The following is a 23,135-nucleotide window of genomic DNA, read 5'->3' as shown; positions in this document are numbered from 1 at the left end:
AAAGTTTGAAGGTTGCACCATCAAGTTCATTTTAGTTTTGGCCTAGCAACCATACATGCAAGTATACGTACGTGTGTCTTATTTATTTATTTTTCCTAGTTTGTTCAGATTTCCTAGTTTACAACTTGTAATTGATGAGGAGTCCTTATCGTGTCCTAGTCTAGGTCGGACTTAGCCCAGGTGTTACGCACCACCTATATAAGCAAGGGGTGCAACTTTGTCTAGGTTTAGTTTTTAGCATACGTGAAGAAAATACTCAGAAAATCATCTAATGGATGCGCCGCATCAGTGTTCCTGCGTTCCATAATCTTGGTTCGATGATTGCATGTGTTCCAGTGACCTAGATTGCCAGGGCATTAGTTTTGTTCGGTTCTTGGTCTTCCAGGATCGATCCAATCTCTCTTTTGCTTCTCCATCTACTTCTAATCTCCTCTGTTGATTACTCTGTCACCGTCGCCGCCACTAATCGTCATTAGCTTAATCCTCCATCTATCCAAGTACTACAACTACCACGTACACATCTTCTACTACTTTCCGATCCCTACAATCCATCCATCCATCTAGTCTAGCTACTAGTTCTTCTGCATGTACACTTCTTCTCTCAAAAATTATTTCTTCTAGCTGTTTGCGCGAGTGAAAGATCAGGGACACCTCATAAAATCGACTCAAAGCTATTTGAGCCGTGTCAAGAATTCCACAAAAAAGGGTGTTTGGGATCCAGGGGAAGCTGTATAGGATCCAGATTGATGTGGAACCTCCCCAAGCTGATACTGATGTAGTGGTGCAAGATCCCCCAAAAGCCAACAACACTGTCTCAATGGAAACAGACAAGGGAAGTGATGGGACATCTGGCAACTCAGGGCTGCATAAAAACACCAAGTCAGGCTCTGACAACGGCTCCAATACTGATGGTGGGAGAGGAGACCCAGAAAACCCACCCTCAACCAGCTGTCCATGATCCCAGAACCACCCACCCCTACTTCCCTCTTGAAGTCTCAAGCGCCAACATCTCTACAGCAGATCAAAACCAGTGCTCTAGACTATTTTATGGACAACAATGATAACTTGGATGGCTTTGGAATCTTGAGAGAAATGGAAGGATGGAATAATGAGGATATAGATACTGAAGATGAATGAGATGAATTACAAGAAGAGATGCAAGACAAGGAGACTTTGAGCAATGAGGTTGCTGAGCTACCCTAACAGTATGAAGTGGAGTCCCCCCCTCCAGACTAAGAAGAATGGGAAATGGGGGCCTACTCAAGCCCCCAGGGCCAGTGCTAGACATGCTGGAGATGGAAGGACAATCATGCAGAAAGCTCAACAACTCAAGGAGTCCCATGATGCAGTAACAAAAATGAGCAAGGTACATGTTCCACTCCTTTCTCTCTCTTCAATAATCCCCATTTCCTCACTGTTGCATCCAAGATAGGGATTGATGTAGATCCTAGGAAAGTAGATTTAGTTACTCTACCTTTTCATAATGTCCAGGATCCTGACAGGACTGTTGGTCCTGAATCAGGATTCACCACCCCCCAAAAAGATAGTGTAGATAATGGGGTGAATCATAGTAGTAGTTTAAATTCTGAGAATCTATGGAATTTGGTCTGCAACCACAAACGGAGCAAGCACCCCAAGAACAAAGTTTTTCCATGAATGCTATTTTCTGGAATGTGAGAGGTATCAATGCCCCTGGGAGGAAAACCCTAATTGTGGAAACTATTAGGAAACATCAAACCTCAATCTTGGGTTTCCAGGAAACAAAGAAAGAGGACTTCTCAGATTTATACCTTAAGTCTCTAGTAGGTAGTAAGAATTTTTCTTGGCACCACCTCCCATCAAAAGGCTCTGCTGGAGGTATTTTGATGGGAGTTGATGCAGATATCTTTGAGGTCATTTCTTGGTCTCATCTTGATTTCTTTGTGAGTTGTGTCCTCAAATTAAAAAGTAATGATACCACTTTTAGAATCATTACTGTTTATGGGTCACCCTATGAAGAAGGCAAGGAAGCTTTCCTCTCTAAGTTGCATTCCCTCTTCTTAGAGTGCCCCCATCCTACTCTGATTGGAGGTGATTTTAACCTTGTTAGATTTGCTAACGAGAAAAGCAATGGAGTAGTCAACCATAGGTGGTGTGACAACTTCAATGCTTGGATAGAGATCTGGAGTCTCCTAGAAATTAAGTTGGCCAGTAGAAAATTCATGTGGTCCAACAATCAGGTGGACATCATCATGTCTACCATAGATAGGTTGTTCTGCAATACTGAATTGGATGAGATTTGTCCTTTAGCCTCATGTAATGCATTACCTAGGTGTGGCAGTGATCATGTCCCCATTATCTGGGAATCTGGAGTGGAACAAACTATAAAAAGTAGTAGCTATAAGATGGAGAAATGGTGGTTAATTAGGGAGGATTTCTCCAAATTAATCAGCTGAATTTGGAATGAGCCTACCTCCAAAACCAACCCCATGGATAACTGGCAAGATAAGATTAGGAAGCTTAGAAGAGTGACAAAAGGGTGGAGTTTCAATGAGGAGGCTCAACTCAGAAGATATAAGAAAATCCTCCTTGAGGAATATGACAAGTTAGATATAAAGTCTGAAACAGTAGTTCTTTATAATGCTGAATTTTCAAGGCTCAAGTCCACCCAATGTGAGCTCCAGAAAATCTGGCTTCAAGAAGAAATTAAGGCAAAACAGAGGTCTAGAGTGAAGGAAATATGCCCCATAGGCAATAATAAAGTTGTTATTTATGTTTTCTTATATCATGATAAATGTTTATTATTCATGCTAGAATTGTATTAACCGGAAACTTAGTACATGTGTGAATATATAAACAAACAGAGTGTCACTAGTATGCCTCTACTTGACTAGCTCGTTAATCAAAGATGGTTAGTTTCCTAGCCATGGACAAAGAGTTGTCATTTGATAAGCGGGATCACATCATTAGAGAATGATGTGATTGACTTGACCCATCCATTAGCTTAGCACGATGATCGTTACAGTTTCATTACTACTACTTTCTTCATGACTTATACATGTTCCTCAGACTATGAGATTATGCAACTCCCGAATACCGGAGGAACACCTTGTGTGCTATCAAACGTCACAGCGTAACTGGGTGATTCTAAAGATGCTCTACAGGTGTCTCCGATGGTGTTTGTTGAGTTGGCATAGATCAAGATTAGCATTTGTCACTCCGAGTATCGGAGATGTATCTCTGGGCCCTCTCGGTAATGTAAACCACTATAAGCCTTGCAAGCAATGTGACTAATGAGTTAGTTACGGGATGATGCATTACGGAACGAGTAAAGAGACTTGTCGGTAATGAGATTGAACTAGGTATTGAGATATCGACGATCAAATCTCGGGCAAGTAACATACCGATGACAAACGGAACAACGTATATTGTTATGCGGTTTGACTGATAAAGATCTTCGTAGAATATGTAGGAACCAATATGAGCATCCAGGTTCCGCTATTGGTTATTGACCGGAGATGAGTCTCGGTCATGTCTACATAGTTCTCAAACCCATAGGGTCCGCACGCTTAACGTTCTGTGACGATTTGTATTATGAGTTATGTGATTTGATGACCGAAGTTTGTTCGGAGCCCCAAATGAGATCGGGGACATGACAAGGAGTCTCTAAATGGTCGAGACGTAAAGATCGATATATTGGAAGGCTATATTCGGACATCGGAAAGGTTCCGAACGATTCGGGTATTTTTCGGAGTATTGGAGAGTTACGGGAATTCGTATTGGGCCTTAATGGGCCATACGGGGAAGGAGAGAAATGCCTCAAGGGTGGCCGCGCCCCTTCCCCATGGACTAGTCCGAATTGGACTAGGGAAAGGGGGCGCCCCCTTCCTTCCTTCTCATTCTCCCTTCCCTTTTTCCTATTCCATGTGGGAGGTGGAATCCTACTAGGACGAGGGAGTCCTAGTAGGACTCCACACTTTGGGCGCGTCCTATGAGGGTCGGCCTCCTGCTCCCTTCGTCCTTTATATACGTGGCCAGGGGGCACCCCATAGACACACAAGTTGATTATTGATCCCTTAGCTGTGTGCGGTGCCCCCTCCACCATAATCCACCTCGGTCATATCATAGTGGTGCTTAGGTGAAGCCCTATTCCGTTAGCATCATCATCACCGTCATCACGCCGTCGTGTTGATGAAACTCTCCCTCGAAGCTCTACTGGATCGTGAGTTCGCGGGACTTCACCGAGCTGAACGTGTGCAGATCGAGGAGGTGCCGTATCTTCGGTGCTAGATTGGTCGATCATGAAGACGTACGACTACATCAACCGCGTTGTAATAACGCTTCCGCTTACGGTCTACGAGGGTACGTAGATGATACTCTCCCCTCTCGTTGCTATACATCACCATGATCTTGCGTGTGCGTAGGAAATTTTTGAAATTACAGCGTTTCCCAACAGTGGTATCAAAGCCAGGTCTATGCGTAGATGTTATATGCACGGGTAGAACACAAAGAAGTTGTGGGCATGGGTATATACATATTGCTTATTGTCACTAGTTGATTCTTGATTCAGCGGTATTGTTGGATGAAGCGGCTCAGACCGACATTACGCGTACACTTACGCGAGACTGGTTCTACCGACGTGCTTCACACAAAGGTGGATAGTGGGTGTCTGTTTCTCCAACTTTAGTTGAATCGGATTCAATGAACAGGGTTCTTTCTGAAGATCAAAAAGCAATCACTATACCGCATTGTGGTTTTTGATGCGTAGGTAAGAACGGTTCTTGCTCAGCCCGTAGTAGCCACGTAAAACTTGCAACAACATAGTAGAGGACGTCTAACTTGTTTTTGCGGGGCTTGTTGTGATGTGATATGGTCAAGACGTGATGAGATATAAGTTGTTGTATGAGATGATCATGTTTTGTTGAAGTTATCGGCAACTGGCAGAAGCCTTATGGTTGTCTCTTTATTGCATAAGATGCAAGCGCCAAATAATTGCTTTACTTTATCGCTATGCGATAGCAATAGTTGCAAGAGCAATAGTTGGCGAGATGACCATGTGATGACACGTTGATAGAGATCAAGATGATGGAGATCATGGTGTCATGCCGGTGATGATAGAGATCATGACGGTACTTTAGAGATGGAGATCAAAGGCGCAAGATGATCATGGCCATATCATGTCACATATTTTGATTGCATGTGATGTTTATCCTTTTATGCATCTTATTTTGCTTAGTTTGGCGGTAGCATTATAAGATGATCTCTCACTAAATTTCAAGGTATAAGTGTTCTCCCTGAGTATGCACCGTTGCGACAGTTCGTCGTGTCGAGACACCACATGATGATCGGGTGTGATAAGCTCTATGTTCACATACAACGGGTGCAAGCCAGTTTTGCACACGTGGAATACTCGGGTTAAACTTGACGAGCCTAGCATATGCAGATATGGCCTCTGAATACTGGAGACCGAAAGGTCAAGCATGAATCATATAGTAGATATGATCAACATAGTGATGTTCACCATTGAAAGCTACTCCATCTCACGTGATGACCATACATGGTTTAGTTGATTTGGATCACGTGATCATTTAGATGACCAGAGGGATGTTTATCTAAGTGGGAGTTCTTAAGTAATATGATTAATTGAACTTTAACTTATCATGAACTTAGTCATGATAGTATTTGCATAAATATGTTGTAGATCAATAGCTTGCGATGTAGCTCCCCGTTTATTTTTGATATGTTCCTAGAGAAAAACTATGCTGAAAAATGATAGTAGCAATGATGCAGACTAGGTCCGTGATCTAAGGATTATCCTCATTGTTGCATAGAAGATTTATGTTTTTGATGCACCGCTAGGTGACAGACCTATTGCAGGAGCAGATGCAGACGTTATGAACGTTTGACAAGCTCGGTATGATGACTACTTGATAGTTTAGTGCATCATGCTTTACGTCTTAGAATCGGGACTTAAAAAATGATTTGAACGCCACGGAGCATATAAGATGTTCCAAGAGTTGAAATTGGTATCTCATACTCATGCCCGTGTGAAGAGGTATGAGACCTCTGACAGTACTTTGCCTAGAAGATGGAGGAGAATAGCTCAACAAGTGAGCATGTGCTCAGAATGTATGAGTACTACAATCACTTAAATCAAGTGGGAGTTAATCTTCCCGATAAGATAGTGATTGACAGAGTTCTCTAGTCACTATCACCAAGTTACTAGAACTTCGTGATGAACTATAATATGGAAGGGATAATGGAAACGATTCCCAAAGCTCTTCGCGATGCTGAAATCAGCGAAGGTAGAAATCAAGAAAGAGCATCAAGTGTTGATGATTGACAAGACCACTAATTTCAAGTAAAAGGGCAAGGCAAAGAAAGGGAACTTAAAGAAGAATGACAAACAAGTTTCCACTCCCATGAAGAAGCCCAAAACTAGACCCAAGCCTGAAACTGAGTGCTTCTACTGCAAAGGAAATGGTCACTGGAAGTGGAACTGCCCTAGATACTTGGCGGATAAGAAGGATGGCAAAGTGAACAAAGGTATATTTGATATACATATTATTGATGTGTACTTTACTAGTGTTTATAGCAAACCCCTCGGTATTTGATGCTAGTTCAGTTGCTAAGAGTAGTAACTCGAAACGGGAGTTGCAAAATAAACAAAGACTAGTTGAGGATGAGGTGACGATGTGTTTTGGAAATGATTCCAAGGTTGATAAGATCACCATCGCACACTCCCTTTACCTTCGGGATTAGTGTTGAACCTAAAATAAATGTTATTTGGTGTTTGCGTTGAGCATAATATGATTGGATCATGTTTATTGCAATATGGTTATTCATTTAAGTCAAAAAATAATTGTTATTCTGTTTACATGAATAAAACCTTCTGTGGTCATACACCCAAGATGAATGGTTTATTGAATCTCGATCGTAGTGATACACATATTCCTAATATTGAAGCCAAAGATGCAAAGTTAATAATGATAGTGCAACCTATTTGTGGCACTGCCGTTTAGGTCATATTGGTGTAAAGCGCATGAAGAAACTCCATGCTGATGGAATTTTGGAATTACTTGATTATGAATCACTTGATGCTTGCGAACCATGCCTCATGGGCAAGATGACTAAGACTCCGTTCTCCGGAACAATGGAGCGAGCAACTGACTTATTGGAAATAATACACACTGATGTATGCGATCCGATAAGTGTTAAGGCACGCGGCGGGTATCGTTATTTTCTGACCTTCACAAATGATTTGAGCAGATATGGGTATATCTACTTAATGAAACGTAAGTCTGAAACATTTGAAAAGTTCAAAGAATTTCAGAGTGAAGTGGAAAATCATCGTAACAAGAAAATAAAGTTTCTATGATCTGATCGCGGAGGCGAATATTTGAGTTATGACTTTGGTCTTCATTTGAAACAATGTGGAATAGTTTCGCAACTCACGCCACCTGGAACACCACAACGTAATGGTGTGTCCGAACATCGTAACCGTACTTTATTAGATATGGTGCAATCTATGATGTCTCTTACCAATTTACCACTATCGTTTTGGGGTTATGCATTAGAGACAGCTGCATTCATGTTAAATAGGGCACCATCTAAATTCGTTGAGATGACACCGTATGAACTATGGTTTGGCAAGAAACCAAGCTGTTGTTTCTTAAATTTAGGGTTGCGATACTTATGTGAAAAAGTTTCAAACTGATAAGCTCGAACCCAAATCGGAGTAGTGCGTCTTCATAGGATACCCAAAAGAAACTGTTGGGTACACCTTTTATCACAGATCCGAAGGCAAGATATTTTGTTGCTAAGAACTGATCCTTTGTGGAGAAGGGGTTTCTCTTGAAAGAAGTGAGTGGGAGGAAAGTAGAACTTGATGAGGTAATTGTACCTTCTCCCGAATTGGAAAGTAGTTCATCACAGAAATTAGTTCCAATGATTCCTACACCAATTAGTGAGGAAGCTAATGATGATGATCATGAAACTTCAGATCAAGGTACTACCGAACCTCGTAGGTCAACCAGAGTACAGTCCGCACCAGAGTGGTACGGTAATCCTGTTCTGGAAGTCATGTTACTAGACCATGACGAACCTATGAACTATAAGGAAGCGATGATGAGCCCAGATTCCGCAAAATGGCTTGAGGCCATGAAATCTGAGATGGGATCCATATATGAGAATAAAGTATGGACTTTGATTGACTTGCCCGATGATCGGTGAGTCATTGAGAATAAATGGATCTTCAAGAGGAAGACGGGCAATGATAGTAGTGTTACTATCTACAAAGCTCGAATTGTCGCAAAATGTTTTCAACAAGATCAAGGTGTTGACTACGGTGAGATTTTCTCACTCGTATAGATGCTTAAAAAGTCTGTCCGAATCATGTTAGCAGTTGCCACATTTTATGAAATCTGGCAAATGAATGTCCAAACTGCATTCCTTAATGGATTTCTTAAAAAAGAGTTGTATATGATGCAACCAGAAGGTTTTGTCAATCCTAAAGGTGCTAACAAAATGAGCAAGCTCCAGCAATCCATCTATGGACTGGTGCAAGCATCTCGGAGTTGGAATATATGCTTTGATAAAGTGATCAAAGCATATGGTTTTATACAGACTTGCGGTGAAGGCTGTATTTACAAGAAAGTGAGTGGGAGCACTACAACATTTCTGATAAGTATATGTGAATGACATATTGTTGATCGGAAATAACGTAGAATTTTCTGGAAAGCATAAAGGAGTGGTTGAAAGGAGTTTTTCAAAGAAAGACCTCGGTGAAGCTACTTACATATTGAGCATCAAGATCTATAGAGATAGATCAAGACGCTTGATATATTTTCAATGAGTACACAAGATTTTGAAGTAGTTCAAAATAGAACAGTCAAAGAAGGAGTTCTTGCTTGTGTTGCAAGGTGTGAAGTTGAGTAAAGACTCAAAACCCGACCACGATAGAAAATAGAAAGAGAATAAAAAGTCATTCCCTATGCCCCATTCATAGGTTCTATAAAGTATGCTATGTTGTGTACCAGACCTATTGTATACCTTAGCATGATTTTGGCAAGGGAGTACAATAGTGATCTAGGAGTAGATCACTGGACAACGGTCAAAATTATCCTTAAAGGACTAAGGAAATATTTCTCGGTTATGGATGTGATAAAAGAGTTCGTCGTAAAGAGTTACGTCGACGCAAGCTTTTGACACTGATCTAGATGACTTTAAGTCTCAATTTAGATACATATTGAAAGTAGGAGCAATTAGCTAGAGTAGCTCCGTGCAGAGTATTGTAGACATAGAAATTTACAAAATACATATGGCTCTAAATGTGTGTAACGCCCGGATAATTAGGCTACAGTAAAACTCTTTTAATGATGCCATGTCATCTTTGATTACTGTTGCTAAACTTTCGTTAGTTCAAAACGATTCAAAAATCAATTAAAAAAATGACAAACAATAAAAGTTTTCAAAAGTTAAATCAAAAATGTTCGGGCAGTGCCATAAATTGCATATTTAATTATGGTGTAATAAACACATTTTTATAAAGTGCCTAAGAATTTTAAAATGGATTGAAAGAGAAAAGAAAAATAAATAAAAGGAAAAGGAAAACACAAAAACAAAAAAACTAACAAAAACGAAAAAAAGGAGGAAACACCCCCACTGGGCTCCAGCCCAGCAGGCCATCAGGCCACCCACCCGGCCGGCCCACCCCGCGCCCCCACTCCCTTATCCACTCCCTTCCCGAAAATTCTAGCCTAACTGCACCCCACTTCCCCCCCACTCCTCCTGATCCAGATCGGATTGGGCACTCGGCGACGCCCTCCCACGCCGTGCCGACTGCCCCCCCCCCCCGCGCCAGGACACCGCCGCCTCGCCCTCGTCCGTCGTCGCCCGGAGCTCGCCTCACCGAAGCGCTTCCCCGCCGGCCTGCGCCTCCTCGACCCCGTCTTCCTCCCTCGACGGCCTGCATCCACTCCGACGCGTCGTCCCCGTCGCCGTCCTCACGCACCGCTGCCCCGTACCCTACCTCCCATGGTGAGGCCCCGGGCTCCCGTCCCCTCTCCTCGCGCTCCCTCCCCCGCGACCGTCGCCGCGCCTCACGCGCTCCGGCGCCGCGCTCACCGCGGCCGGCCGCGCCCTGGCCACGCGTCGCCCGGTTGTGCCCGTCGTCCCTACTCGTGGTGCACGCCCCACCTGCCGAGCGCTCCCCCGCGCCCCCGTCCGGCCGGTCCGTCGCCGCATCATCGCGGGTGACCGCACCGCCCGTGCCCTCCTCACCGCGTCTACCGTCCGTCCCGTCCCACCATGCCTCCGCCCCCCCCCCCCCCGCCTGAGGCTGCCGCCACCTCTTCCCCTGCGCTCGCTCGCGCCGCCCTGCCGTTGCCTCGCCGACGCCACCGCCCCCTGTGCCGCTTGCAGTCCTGCTCGCCGCCCTGCGTCCGTCTTTGCCCGCCGCGGCCGGCCGGCGAGTCCCGCCGAAGCCATGGCCTCGCCCCGGCGACCTCCACCTGCCCCTCGGGCTCACCCGCTCGGGCGCTAGAGCCCCAGCGCCTGTGCCCGTTGTGGCCAGGGCCGCTGACCACTGTGCCAGTGCCCCCCTGGCCCTATGACATGTGGGGCCCCAACCCCCACAGAACGTTTTTTTAAATAACAATAATAAAAATAAAAATAATTAATTAATTAAAGAATTAATTAACTGAATTAATTTTGATTAATTAAACTAATCAGATAATTAAACTAATTAAACATTAGTTATCTAATTAACCTGATTAGTTAATTAGCTAATTAATTAGTATGACAGTGGGGCCCACCCCCTAATTAATACTAATTAGATTAATTAAATTGTTTAATTAAAGTGTGTCATTGACCAGTGGGACCCACTGGTCAGGTTGACCAGTCAACTCTATTGACTGCTGACGTCAGCATGACATCATGATGATGTCATAAATCTAAATTTCGAATTAATTTAAATAATTAATTAAATTCCAGAAAATTAATAAAATCTTTAGAAAATTATATCTTTTAATCCGTAACTCGGATTAAAATATTTTCAACATGAAAGTTGCTCAGAACAACGAGGCGAATCCGGATACGCAGCCCGTTCGTCCGCCACGCATCCCTGGCATAGCAAACACACAACTTTCCCCCTCCGGTTCATCTGTCCGAAAACGCGAAACACTGGGAATACTTTCCCGGATGTTTTCCCCCTTCATTGGTACCACCTCGTACCGCGTTACGGAACACCTAGCATCACGCTTTGTCATGTCATGCATCGTCATGCATTTGTTTGCATTATATTTATTGTTTCTTCCCCCTCTTCTCTCGCTAGACACCGAGACCGACGCCGCTGCTACCCAGTACGACTACGGTGTTGACGACCCCTCTCTCTTGCCAGAGCAACCAGGCAAGCCCCCCCCCTTGATCACCAGATATCGCCTACTCTCCTCTATGCTTCTTGCATTAGAGTAGTGTAGCATGTTACTGCTTTCCGTTAATCCTATCCTGATGCATAGCTTGTCCTTGCTACTACTGTTGTTACCTTTACATGCAATCCTAATGCTTAGTATAGGATGCTAGTTTATCATCAGTAGCCATACATTCTTGTCCATCTGCCATGCTATACTATCGGGCCGTGATCACTCGGGAGTTGATCACGGGTATATACCTATACATAATATATGATACATGTGATGACTAAAAGACGGGTCGGCTCGTAGGAGTACCCGCGAGTGGATCTTTGTGGCGAAGCGACAGGGCAGGTTGAGACCACCTAGGAGAGAGGTGGGCCTGGCCCTGGTCGGCGTTCGTAGTTATTTCAAGATAACACGTTTAACGAGATCTTGGTATTTGATCTGAGTCTGGCCACTGGCCTATACGCACTAACCATCTACGTGGGGACAGTTATGGGCACTCGACGTCGTGGTATCAGCCAAAGCCTTCGTCACGTCAGCGACTGAGCGGCGCGCGCCGGATTGGAACGTAAGCCTGCTCTTGTATTAAGGGGGGTAGTTCTGCTTCCGGCCGCCCTTGCAACGTGCGGGTGTGCAATGGGCGATGGGCCCAGACCCCTGCGCCACAGGATTTAGACCGACGTGCTGACCTCTCTGTTGTGCCTAGGTAGGGCTGGGACGTGTTGATCTTCCGAGGCCGGGCATGACCCAGGAAAGTGTGTCCGATCAAATGGGATCGAGCATGTTGGGTTATGTGGTGCACCCCTGCAGGGAAGTTAATCTATTCGAATAGCCGTGATCTTCGGTAACAGGACGACTTGGAGTTGTACCTTGACCTTATGACAACTAGAATCACATACTTAATAAAACACACCCTTCCAAGTGCCAGATACAACCCGGTGGTCGCTCTCTAACAGGGCGACGAGGAGAGGATCGCCGGGTAGGTTTATGCTACACGATGCTACTTGGTGAACTTACCATCTACTCTCTTCTTCTGCTGCAAGATGGAGGTTACCAGAAGCGTAGTCTTCGAAAGGACTAGCTATCCCCCTCTTATTCCGGCATTCTGCAGTTCAGTCCACATATGATAGCCTTATTACAGTTGATACCAATGCATACATATGTAGTGTAGCTCCTTGCTTGCGAGTACTTTGGATGAGTACTCGCGGTTGCTTTTCTCCCCCTTTTCCCCTTTCCTATACCCGATTGCTGCGACCAGAGCCAGACGCCTCCGTCGACGACGACTACTACTACTCGGAGGTGCCTACTACTACGTGCAGCCCGCTGACGGCGACCAGGAGTAGTTTAGGAGGATCCCAGGCAGGAGGCATGCACCTCTTTCGATCTGTATCCTAGTTTGTGCTAGCCTTCTTAAGGAAAAATTGTTTAACTTATGTCTTTACTCAGATATTGTTGCTTCCACTAACTCGTCTATGATCGAGCTCTTGTATTCGAGCCCTCGAGGCCCCTGGCTTGTAATATGATGCTTGTATGACTTATTTTATTTGTAGAGTTGTGTTGTGATATCTTCCCGTGAGTCCCTGATCTTGATCGTACACATTTGCGTGTATGATTAGTGTACTATTGAATCGGGGGCGTCACAATGTGGCAGACCCGTTGACTAAATTTCTCTCCCAAGCAAAACATGATCACTCTTTGGGTGTTAATCACATAGTGATGTGAACTAGAATATCGACTCTAGTAAACCCTTTGGGTGTTAGTCACATGGAGATATGAACTAATCACATAAAGATGTGAACTATTCATGTTAAATCACATGACGATGTGAACTAGATTATTGACTCTAGTGCAAGTGGGAGACTGAAGGAAATATGCCCTAGAGGCAATAATAAAGTTGTTATTTATATTTCCTTATATCATGATAAATGTTTATTATTCATTCTAGAATTGTATTAACCAGAAACTTAGTACATGTGTGAATACATAAAAAAACAAAGTGTCACTAGTATGCCTCTACTTGACTAGCTCGTTAATCAAAGATGGTTAAGTTTCCTAGCCATGGACAAAGAGATGTCATTTGATAAGCGGGATCACATCATTAGAGAATGATGTGATTGACTTGATCCATCCATTAGCTTAGCATGATGATTGTTACAGTTTCATTGCTACTGCTTTCTTCATGACTTATACATGTTCCTCAGACTATGGGATTATGCAACTCCCGAATACCGGAGGAACACCTTGTGTGCTATCAAACGTCACAACGTAACTGGGTGATTCTAAAGATGCTCTACGGGTGTCTCCGATGGTGTTTGTTGAGTTGGCATAGATCAAGATTAGGATTTGTCACTCCGAATATCGAAGAGGTATCTCTGGGCCCTCTCGGTAATGTAAATTACTATAAGCCTTGCAAGCAATGTGACTAATGAGTTAGTTATGGGATGATGCATTACGGAACGAGTAAAGAGACTTGCCGATAACGAGATTGAACTAGGTATTGAGATACCGACGATCAAATCTCGGGCAAGTAACATACCGATGACAAAGGGAACAACGCATGTCATTATGCGGTTTGACCGATAAAGATCTTCATAGAATATGTAGGAACCAATATGAGCATCCAGGTTCCGCTATTGGTTATTGACTGGAGATGAGTCTCTGTCATGTCTACATAGTTCTCGACCTCGTAGGGTCCGCACGCTTAATGTTCTGTGACTATTTGTATTATGAGTTATGTGATTTGATGACCGAAGTTTGTTCGGAGTCCCGGATGAGATCGGGGACATGACGAGGAGTCTTGAAATGGTCGAGACGTAAAGATCGATATATTGGAAGGCTATATTCAGACATCGGAAAGGTTTCGAGTGATTCGGGTATTTTTCGGAGCACTGGAGAGTTACGGGAATTCATATTGGGCCTTAATGGGCCATACGGGAAAGGAGAGAAAGGCCTCAAGGGTGCCCGCGCCCCTTCCCCATGGACTGGTCCAAATTGGACTAGGGAAAGGGGGCGCCCCCTTCCTTCCTTCTCCTTCTCCCTTCCCTTTTTCCTATTCCATGTGGGAAGTGGAATCCTACTAGGACTAGGGAGTCCTAGTAGGACTCCACATTTTGGGCGCGGCCTATGAGGGCAGGCCTCCTCCTCCCTCCATTCTTTATATACGTGGCTAGGGGGCACCCCATAGACACACAAGTTGATCATTGATCCCTTAGCCGTGTGCGGTGCCCCCCTCCATCATAATCCACCTCGGTCATATCGTAGCGGTGCTTAGGTGAAGCCCTGTTCCGGTAGCATCATCATCACCATCATCACGCCATCGTGTTGATGAAATTATCCCTTGAAGCTCTACTGGATCGTGAGTTCGCGTGACGTCACCGAGCTGAACGTGTGCAAATCGCGGAGGTGTCGTATCTTCGGTGCCAGATCGGTCGATCGTGAAGACGTACGACTACATCAATTGCATTGTCATAACGCTTCCGCTTACGGTCTACGAGGGTACGTAGACGATACTCTCCCCTCTCGTTGCTATGCATCAGCATAATCTTGCGTGTGCATAGGAAACTTTTGAAATTACTGCGTTCCCCAACATAGAGATAGAGAGATTAAAGAGGGAGATAGAAATACTGAATATTTCCACGTAGTGGCAAACCAAAGGAGGAGGAAAACCACCATCCACTCCTTGGATGGACCACAAGGGCCAGTCACTGATATTAAAGGAATGCTTGATATAGCCCGTAGTTACTATAAAAACTTATTTAAACAAGAAGATAGAGAAGGTTTCCATTTAAATCCATCTTTCTTCTCTAGTGAGGAAAAGTTAAGACTACTGAGAATGAGACTCTAGAACCTTCCTTCTCTGAGGAAGAGATTAAAAGGGTTGTCTTTGAATCTTACCCAGATGGGCCCTGGCCTAGATGGGATTCCCTTTTTCTTCTATCAGCACTTTTGGGGCATAATAAAAAAGACCTGATAGCCATGTTTGAGGTCTTCCATAGTGGGGATCTGGCTATTCATAGGCTTAATTTTGCTATGCTAACTTTGATCCCAAAAGAAGCTGATGCTTCCAGTATGAAGAAATTTAGACCTATTAGCCTGCTCAACTGCAGTTTTAAAAATTTCACCAAAGTACTTACTAATAGGCTAGCTATGATACTGCAAAGACTCATAGCCAACAATCAATCTGCCTTTTTGAAAGGTAGATATATCCTGGAGAGTGTGGTCACAACACATGAGGTGCTACACTCTGTTCATTCTAGTAAGAGGCAGGGTCTAGTCCTTAAGTTAGATTATGAAAAAGCTTTTGAGAAAGTGAATATAGAATTCCTTGAAGAACTCCTTAGAAACAGAGGCTTTGGGGAGAAATGGATCCACTGGATTCTGCAGATCACTAGAGGGGGGGTCAGTAGGGGTCAAGTTGAACAATACCGAGAGTGATTTCTTCCTTACTAGCAAAGGTTTGAGGCAGGGGGTCACCATTTCCCCCCTGTTATTTAACCTTGTAGTTGATGTACTCACTAGGATGCTAATGAAAGCAGCTGACCATAGATTGATTGAAGGCCTGTGCCCCGAGGTTTGTCCTGGAGGGATTATATGTCTTCAATATGCTAATGACACCATCTTATTCCTGGACAAGGACTTAGATCATTCTATGAACCTGAAAATGGTTCTATCTTGCTTTGAGAACATCTCTGGCATGAGAATCAATTACAATAAGAGTGAGCTCATTCCTATTAATATGGAAAATGCTGAGGTAGGGGATTTTCTGGATACATTAGAGTGTGCTGAGGGGTGTTTCCCCATTAAATATCTGGGCATTACTCTGCACTATGATAAACTTAGGAGAGAAGACATCCAACCACTAATTGATAAGATCATGAAAAGGATTGCTGGCTGGAGGGGGAAACTTCTTTCTTATAAAGGGAGAATAGTCCTCATCCAGGCCTGATTGGCTAGCATCCCTATTTATTTGTTGTCTTTCTTTAAATTCCCTAAATGGGCAATAGATATTATAAACACCCAAATGGCAAACTGCCCGTGGAATGACTTTGAAGGCCACAGGAAGTTGCACTTAGCTAACTGGAAATTGGTATGCATGAAAAAGGAATTTGGAGGCCTAGGCATTCCAAACCTGCAAGATATTAACCTTTGCCTTGTAGGGTCTTGGGTCAAAAGATATTATGAAGGGGAAGAGAAACCTTGGAGGAACATGATAGACCAAAAATATATGAGGGGCAAAACCAATCTCTTTGCTCCAAGCTCCTCCACTAGTGTCTCTAGGTTTTGGAAAGGAGTCAAATCCATCATCCAATCTTTGAAGTTTGGATACAGATGGAAGGTAGGAGTAGGGGATAAAATTAGATTCTGGGAGGACACTTGGTTTGGCACATCCCCACTAGCAGTCCAATTCTGGCACATCTACATGATTTGCAATGAGCAAAACAAGAGTGTCAGAGAGGTCTTTGATGATAGGATGATGGGACAGTTGTATCAGCTGATGGAGATAGCTAAAGACATTAAGTTTAGCAATGACCCCGACTCTCTAATTTGGCAACTTGAAAACAAAGGGATCTATTCATCTAGCTCTCTGTACCATGTGATCAACTTTAGAGGTGTGCAGCCTCTGTTCCTACCTGCGGTGTGGAAACTGGCAGTACCACCCAAGATGCATGTTTTCCTTTGGTTGTTTTCCCAGAATAAGCTTATGACTAGGGATAACCTGAGGAAAAGACACATAATCAAACCTGTAGATTGTGTATTTTGTGCTGAGAATGAGACTAATCGCCATCTGTTTTTTAACTGTGTTGTAGCCCAGAACATTTGGTCTTTTGTCAGTCGTTTTTTCCAAAAAAACTATGGGCGCGAACTTTGAATCCGTGGCCCGCTTCTGGATTTCTAACAAAAAACATGAAACTCTATGATTTTCAATAACACCATTTGGACTTCTATTACTCAGGTTTGGGAACTGATCCACAGAATGGTCAAATTCTGAGGGATTCTGACCCCAGAGGTGGACAAGGCCCTGATGGAGACTTTCTTGGAGGCGTTGATGAAGCTGCTCCAACAACCTTTGATGATCCCGAGTGGCTGAATATAAAGGGCACATGGTTTGATGGAGGTGCAAGCTGGGGGAACCTCAAAATCTCAGAAGATGAAGGCTTCCACTCCCCAACCAAGAAAAGAGACACCAACGGCAAGGCGATGCTCAGCCTCACCCTATGCATTTCAAAACCGAACCGAAAAACCATACCGAAAATAAACCGAACCGAACCGATTTTATGGTTTTTATGGTTTCTGGTTTCGGTATGGTATGAACTTTTCATACCGATTTGAACTTTGGTTTTTATGGTATATACCGAAAAACTGAACGGTTAACCGAATAAACCGAAGTAAAAATAAAATTTATATTTCTTGAGATGAACAACCATATAAGTTGTCATTTTTCTTGTACATGAGTCAAATTCACTAATAAGCATGTAAAATTTTCTTGTAACATAGTCATTTTTCTCTTTTTAAAATGCTAAGCACGTCCATAACCATCAACAGATGAATTAATACATGCATATATTCTTATATATATAGTCATATACTATTTGTGTAAAATAGTATGTGTTTTGAGTCATAAATTTGCAAATTATTATTACGTCATTTTTAAATTCGCGTCAACTTTAGTTTTTATGGTATATACCGAAACCATACCGAAATAATTTGGTATATACCGAAACCGAACCATATTTTAATTTCATACCATATTTACCGAAGTATTAATACCGTACAAACCGAAAAACCGTATAAACCGAACCATGTAAACCGAATAAACCGAACGCACAGGGTGAGCTCAGCCCGGTGTCCACGCCCGCGATCTGTTGGTCTCCTCAGGTGGCTCTGGCGCCCCCGCTCAAGTTCAGAAAGGGTGTTGACGCGATCATGATGTGAGCTGCAGCTGTCACGTTCCGTCGCGCGGTCGGAGATGCTGGACTCTTGTAGCCTGACATACCTTAGGCCAGTTTTTATCTTCCTCTGCCTTTCTTCTAGTCTTGTTAGCCTTGCTGTCATGCCTGGTTTGTAATAAAACCTGAACCTCTCGAGACAAGTAGCTGGTATGTAAGGGGACAACGCTGTATGGTTTCATTCTGAGTTAATGGAACCGGGGAGAGGCCTCCCTGTTCATCGAAAAAAAAATGTTAGTATGCTGTTTGCAGTATGTACAGTACACTGCTATCGCTACGGTATCAGTCTTAGGCGCGAGTGGTCCGTTTAACGACTGTCGGAGCTGAACCTATCGGCCTATCTGGGGTGTTCCGTAGAAGGAGCGCCTTGAATTATCTGTCTTCGGAGTATACAACTTCAAATGCTTCTCTGGTTAATCTAGGTCAGAATGATAGATTTCCTGTTCCATCCCGAAGCTCAGGCATACACTAGATGGTCTTTAGCTATGTACTTAGTTAATCCATGGATCCTTCCTTGATAGATGAGTGGTAAAAGCCTGAAGATATTTGCCTGTCAAGTAACAAGATAGACTTCATGTGAGCATATTTATTCTTCCACCTAATAGCTATTACTATCTGATTACAGAATACTCCCTCCGTAAAGAAATATAAGAGTGTTTAGATCACTAAAGTAATAATCTAAACGCTCTTATATTTGTTTACAGAGGGAGTAAAATATAAGGATGGAGCTAGGCTGCTTGTTGAGCTCCTTAGCAAAATCATAAAATCATTTCATCATACCTCTAAAGCCTAAAGGAAGAATCATCTTTAATAGGTGACTCTGATGCTGGAGATGAGAATGAATCACAAGAAGAGGCCCTAGCATCAATCAACATTGATATCACTTCTCGCATGCTAGGCCTATCCAATGGTGATTCACTGGTGCAGAACAATGCAATCTTCATCACCAGATTCATTTCTTCCACAACCCTCTTTGAGTTGAGATCGAGTCTGCTGTCAAAAACTTGAGAATTTGGTGTCATGCTGTTCATTGTCCGCCTCACCAAATTGACAAGATCTCCTCCTTTCTCAAGAGGCTGAATTGCACATTGCCCAGTCACTAGTTCCAACAAAACCACCCCGAAACTATAAATATCACACTTTTCAGTCACCTTCATGGTGAAAGCATACTCTGCATCACAAGAAGCACATAATTAGAAGCCATAAACCGCATAACTGTAATTCCTAGTGCAACAGTTCAGTAAATAAATCGAACCTGGGGCAATGTAACCGTATGAACCGGCTACAGCGGACATGGTCCTGCTGTTGGAAATGTCGATGATTTTTGCCAAACCAAAGTCTCCCACATGAGCCTCCATCATCTCATCGAGCAGTATGTTATTGGATTTAATGTCACGGTGAATCACCTTTGGCTTGCAATCGCTGTGAAGGTAGCGTAGGCCTTCAGCAGCCCCGAAGGCGATCCGGTACCGTGTGTCCCAGTCCAGGAGGTATGCGTCCTTGGTGCCATGAAGCAACTCTCCAAGGCTACCATTTTCCATGTACTCATACAGTATAAGATTGGAGTCCTGGTTGGAACAGAAACCATAGAGTTTGACGATGTTGCGGTGCCTGACATTTCCAAGGGTAGTTATCTCGGCTCGGAAGCTTCTGTCGACACTGGAACCTTCTCCTTGACATCTAAGCTTTTTCACTGCAACTCGTCGGCCATCAGGCATGACAGCCTTGTAGACTGTGCCAGAAGCACCCCTTCCAATCACAGCACTCTCCGAGAAGCTCCCGGTGGCTTTCAAAAGCTCCTGATAGGTTATCCGCTCCTTAAGAAAGTAGTGAGGACCAGAAAACCCAGTCTTGCGCTCTTCAGTTGATACAAGCTTGGGCATGTTGGATTTTAAGAGCCAGCAGACAAGTGCAATCAGCACCAATGAAACCAATATGACGATGATAGAGGCAACGCTGATGATCTTCTCTCTAAGAAACCGCTTGTTGTGTGCTGCTGCTTCATTGCTTGCGTAGGCTGCATGTGAACAAGCTTTTCCTTTGATACCGCAGAGGCCATTGTTCCCAAGGAAGTTGCTGCTGTCCAGGTGCTGGAACAGCAGGGTGCTGGGAAGCGACCCAACAAGATTATTGTAGGAAAGGTTGCACTCCATGAGGCTTGAGAGTTCAGTGAAGGAGGAAGGAACCTCTCCTTGAAGCTCATTGTTGTTCAAGTAGAGGTATTCCAGCATCCGCAAGTTCCCTAGCTGAGTTGGGATCTCACCGGATAGCATGTTGTAGCTGAGATTTAGAGCAATCTGGAGGGCATTGAGTTTGCCAAGCTCAACCGGCACAGAGCCGGACAGACGGTTGCCTCCCATCTGCAGCTCCGTGAGCCGGGAAAGGCCTCCAAAACTTGCAGGAATGGTGCCATTCAGACTGTTGTCTGATAGCTTGAGCTGCTCCAGGTTCACCAGTGTGCCGAGCTCCTTAGGAATGAGGCCGGCGAAGGAGTTTCTGCTGAGATCAAGCCTCTGTAGCTTTGTGCACCTTGCCAACTCCCGAGGAATGGGTCCGGTGAGCTGGTTGGATGATATATTGAAGGCGACAAGCTCCGTGAGGTTGCCAATGCCAGCGGGGACCTGTCCGACGAAGTAATTCCCCGACAGAATGAGCCTCTCTATGCTCCTGAACTTGCCGACCTCAGGCGGTATCGGGCCTGAGAAGCGGTTCTGGTTCATCTCAAGCGCCGACAGGTTCTGCATCGCCGACAGCTCCACGGGCAGGCTCCCCGTCAGCATGTTACCCCCCAGCCGGAGTTGGGTCAGGGTCTTGCAAGCCTTCACTCCCGGAGGCATGTTGCCGATGAGACGGTTTGACCCCAGGCTCAAGAAGATGAGCTTCTGGTGCCTGCACAGGTGCGGCGGGATGCTGCCCGTCAACCGGTTGTCCGACAAATCCAGCACCGACAGTGTGCTTCTCGCCCCTAGCAAAGGAGGGATGGCACCATGGATCTGGTTGTCGAACAGCTGCAGGTACTCCAAGCAGGGCAGGTTCTGAAACTCCATCGGAATTGCGCCGGTGAGGTTGTTGATGGACAGGTCTATTCTCCTTATGACACCCAGCTTGCCCAGCTCCCGCGGGATCCTGCCTTGCAGGCGGTTCTCGAAGAGGTGGAGCAGCCGTAGCGTCTGTATCTTGCCGAGCTCGCTCGGGATGGCTCCTGTCAGCTTGTTCTCTGACAGGTCAATCTCCACGGCGCTCTGCAGGTTCCCGAGCTCCTTTGGGATGGTGCCGCCCAGGTGGTTCCGGTAAATGTAGAGCTTTACGAGCATGGGCAGCGCCCCGAGCTCCCTCGGCACGCCGCCGGTGAAGGCGTTGTCGTTCAACGCCAGCATCTCCAGGTTCGTGCAGTTCCCCAGCTCCGGTGGGATCTCGCCGGTCAAGGCGTTCTGCCACAGGATCAACGTGGTGAGGTTCTTGAGCCGGGAGAGCTCGCGGGGCAGCGTCCCGGCGAGGCTGTTCTGCGCGAGCCCGAGCACCTCCAGGCTGCTGCACTCGCTAATCTCGACCGGGATCGGGCCGGAAAGGTCGTTGAGACCCGCGCGGACCACACGGAGCCGCTGCAGCGTGCGGACGGACGCGGGGATCCCGCCGGTGAGGTTGTTGGTGTAGATGACGAGCTCCTCCAGGGCGGTGAGGTTGCCGATGTAGGCGGGGATCTCGCCGGTGAGCAGGTTCTCGCTGAGGAAGAGCCGGCGGAGGGACGGGAGCGCGCAGAGCTCTGGCGGGACGGCGCCGTGGAGGGAGTTGGTGCTGAGGTCGAGCACCTCCAGCGCGCGGCACGCGGCGAGCCCTGCGGGGACGGGGCCGGACAGCGCGTTCTTGGACACGTTGAGCACGGCGAGCCGCGGGAGCGCGCAGACGGCGGGGGAGAGCGCTCCACCGAGGCCGAGCCCGTGGAGCGTGACGCCGGTCACCTCACGTGCGACGGAGCAGGCAATGCCGGCCCACCCGCACGGGCTCGCCGCGTCGTCCCAGCTCGAAAGGCGCACGTCGACGTCCACCAGCGCGCGCTTGAACTCCCGCAGCGCCGCCGCCTCGGTCTCCTTTTGCTCCGTCGCTGCCACAGCCGAGCTCACGACGGCAAATAGAAGAATCGGGAGCAAGAAGTGCGCCACCGTCACCATTGCCATACGCGAGAAACAAACCCTTACCCAGGCAGGAGCTCGGGCCTCGGGCAGCACAGCGAAACACTTGCTAGACTAGACTGGCGGCAAGAAACAGAGTGCCATGGACCTCCTTCCCCACCCACTATGACTATGCCACCAGGAAACAGCAGGCCATGGGCGAGGTGGGTGGCACTGGTCACTGGTCGCTCCCGCAAGCGCAAGCGCAATATCTAGTGAGTGGGAGCTGCAGGGGAGGGAGGCAGTAAGCAGAGGAGTGAAGCTTTAAGGGCGGCGTGCAGGTGCACTGTGCTGTGGGCGCATGGCGCTGGCATTTCCCCGAGCAGGCGGTGCGCGGGGAAGGGCGTGGGGAGTGTCTTTGGACCCGGCCGTCAGCCACACAATTGCCTCGCCCTCAACACGATGACGCGTAGACGAAATAGTAGACTCGTCGCAGTAAAGTACGTGTGTCCGTGTGGATTACGGATCACCCGCTAGCCGAAAGCGCCGTTTTGGTTTTGGAAAAAGAGGTGTCGTTAACATAAGCACTTTGTGGCTAGGATTACGTGTGTTTTATCTCGTACAGTACCTTTTTCATTTCTTAGGGCTTGGAGATTTTGCATGCACTCCCACTCAACTAGTATTAG

General features: G+C 45.7%; 1 protein-coding gene across 1 annotated transcript; it reads right to left on the bottom strand.

The window, feature by feature from the left end:
- Nucleotides 1-18,111: 18,111 nt before the first annotated feature.
- On the bottom strand, nt 18,112-22,887 carry LOC125537368 (Leucine-rich receptor-like protein kinase family protein). The gene is made up of 3 exons (XM_048700674.2): nt 19,596-22,887; nt 19,121-19,511; nt 18,112-18,890 (listed from the first exon to the last, which is right to left on the bottom strand). The coding sequence occupies exons 1-2, from the start codon at nt 22,513-22,515 to the stop codon at nt 19,123-19,125; spliced, it is 3,309 nt and encodes a 1,102-aa protein (XP_048556631.2). The 5' UTR covers nt 22,516-22,887; the 3' UTR covers nt 18,112-18,890; nt 19,121-19,122.
- Between the last annotated feature and the right edge of the window lie 248 nt (nt 22,888-23,135).

Source organism: Triticum urartu, chromosome 2A (assembly GCF_056163025.1).
Source record: "Triticum urartu cultivar PI428250 chromosome 2A, HENAU_Tu73, whole genome shotgun sequence".
Lineage (NCBI taxonomy): Eukaryota > Viridiplantae > Streptophyta > Magnoliopsida > Poales > Poaceae > Triticum > Triticum urartu.
Note: the sequence above shows the minus strand (reverse complement) of the source record. Positions and strands in the feature narration are given on the sequence as shown.

Excerpts from the sequence above, each read along its gene's own strand:
- LOC125537368 (XM_048700674.2), bottom strand. The coding sequence starts at position 22,515 with ATGGCAATGGTGACGGTGGCGCACTTCTTGCTCCCGATTCTTCTATTT. Across the intron at positions 19,512-19,595 it reads ATACGGTTACATTGCCCCAG|AGTATGCTTTCACCATGAAG; the intron begins GTTCGATTTATT and ends CTTGTGATGCAG.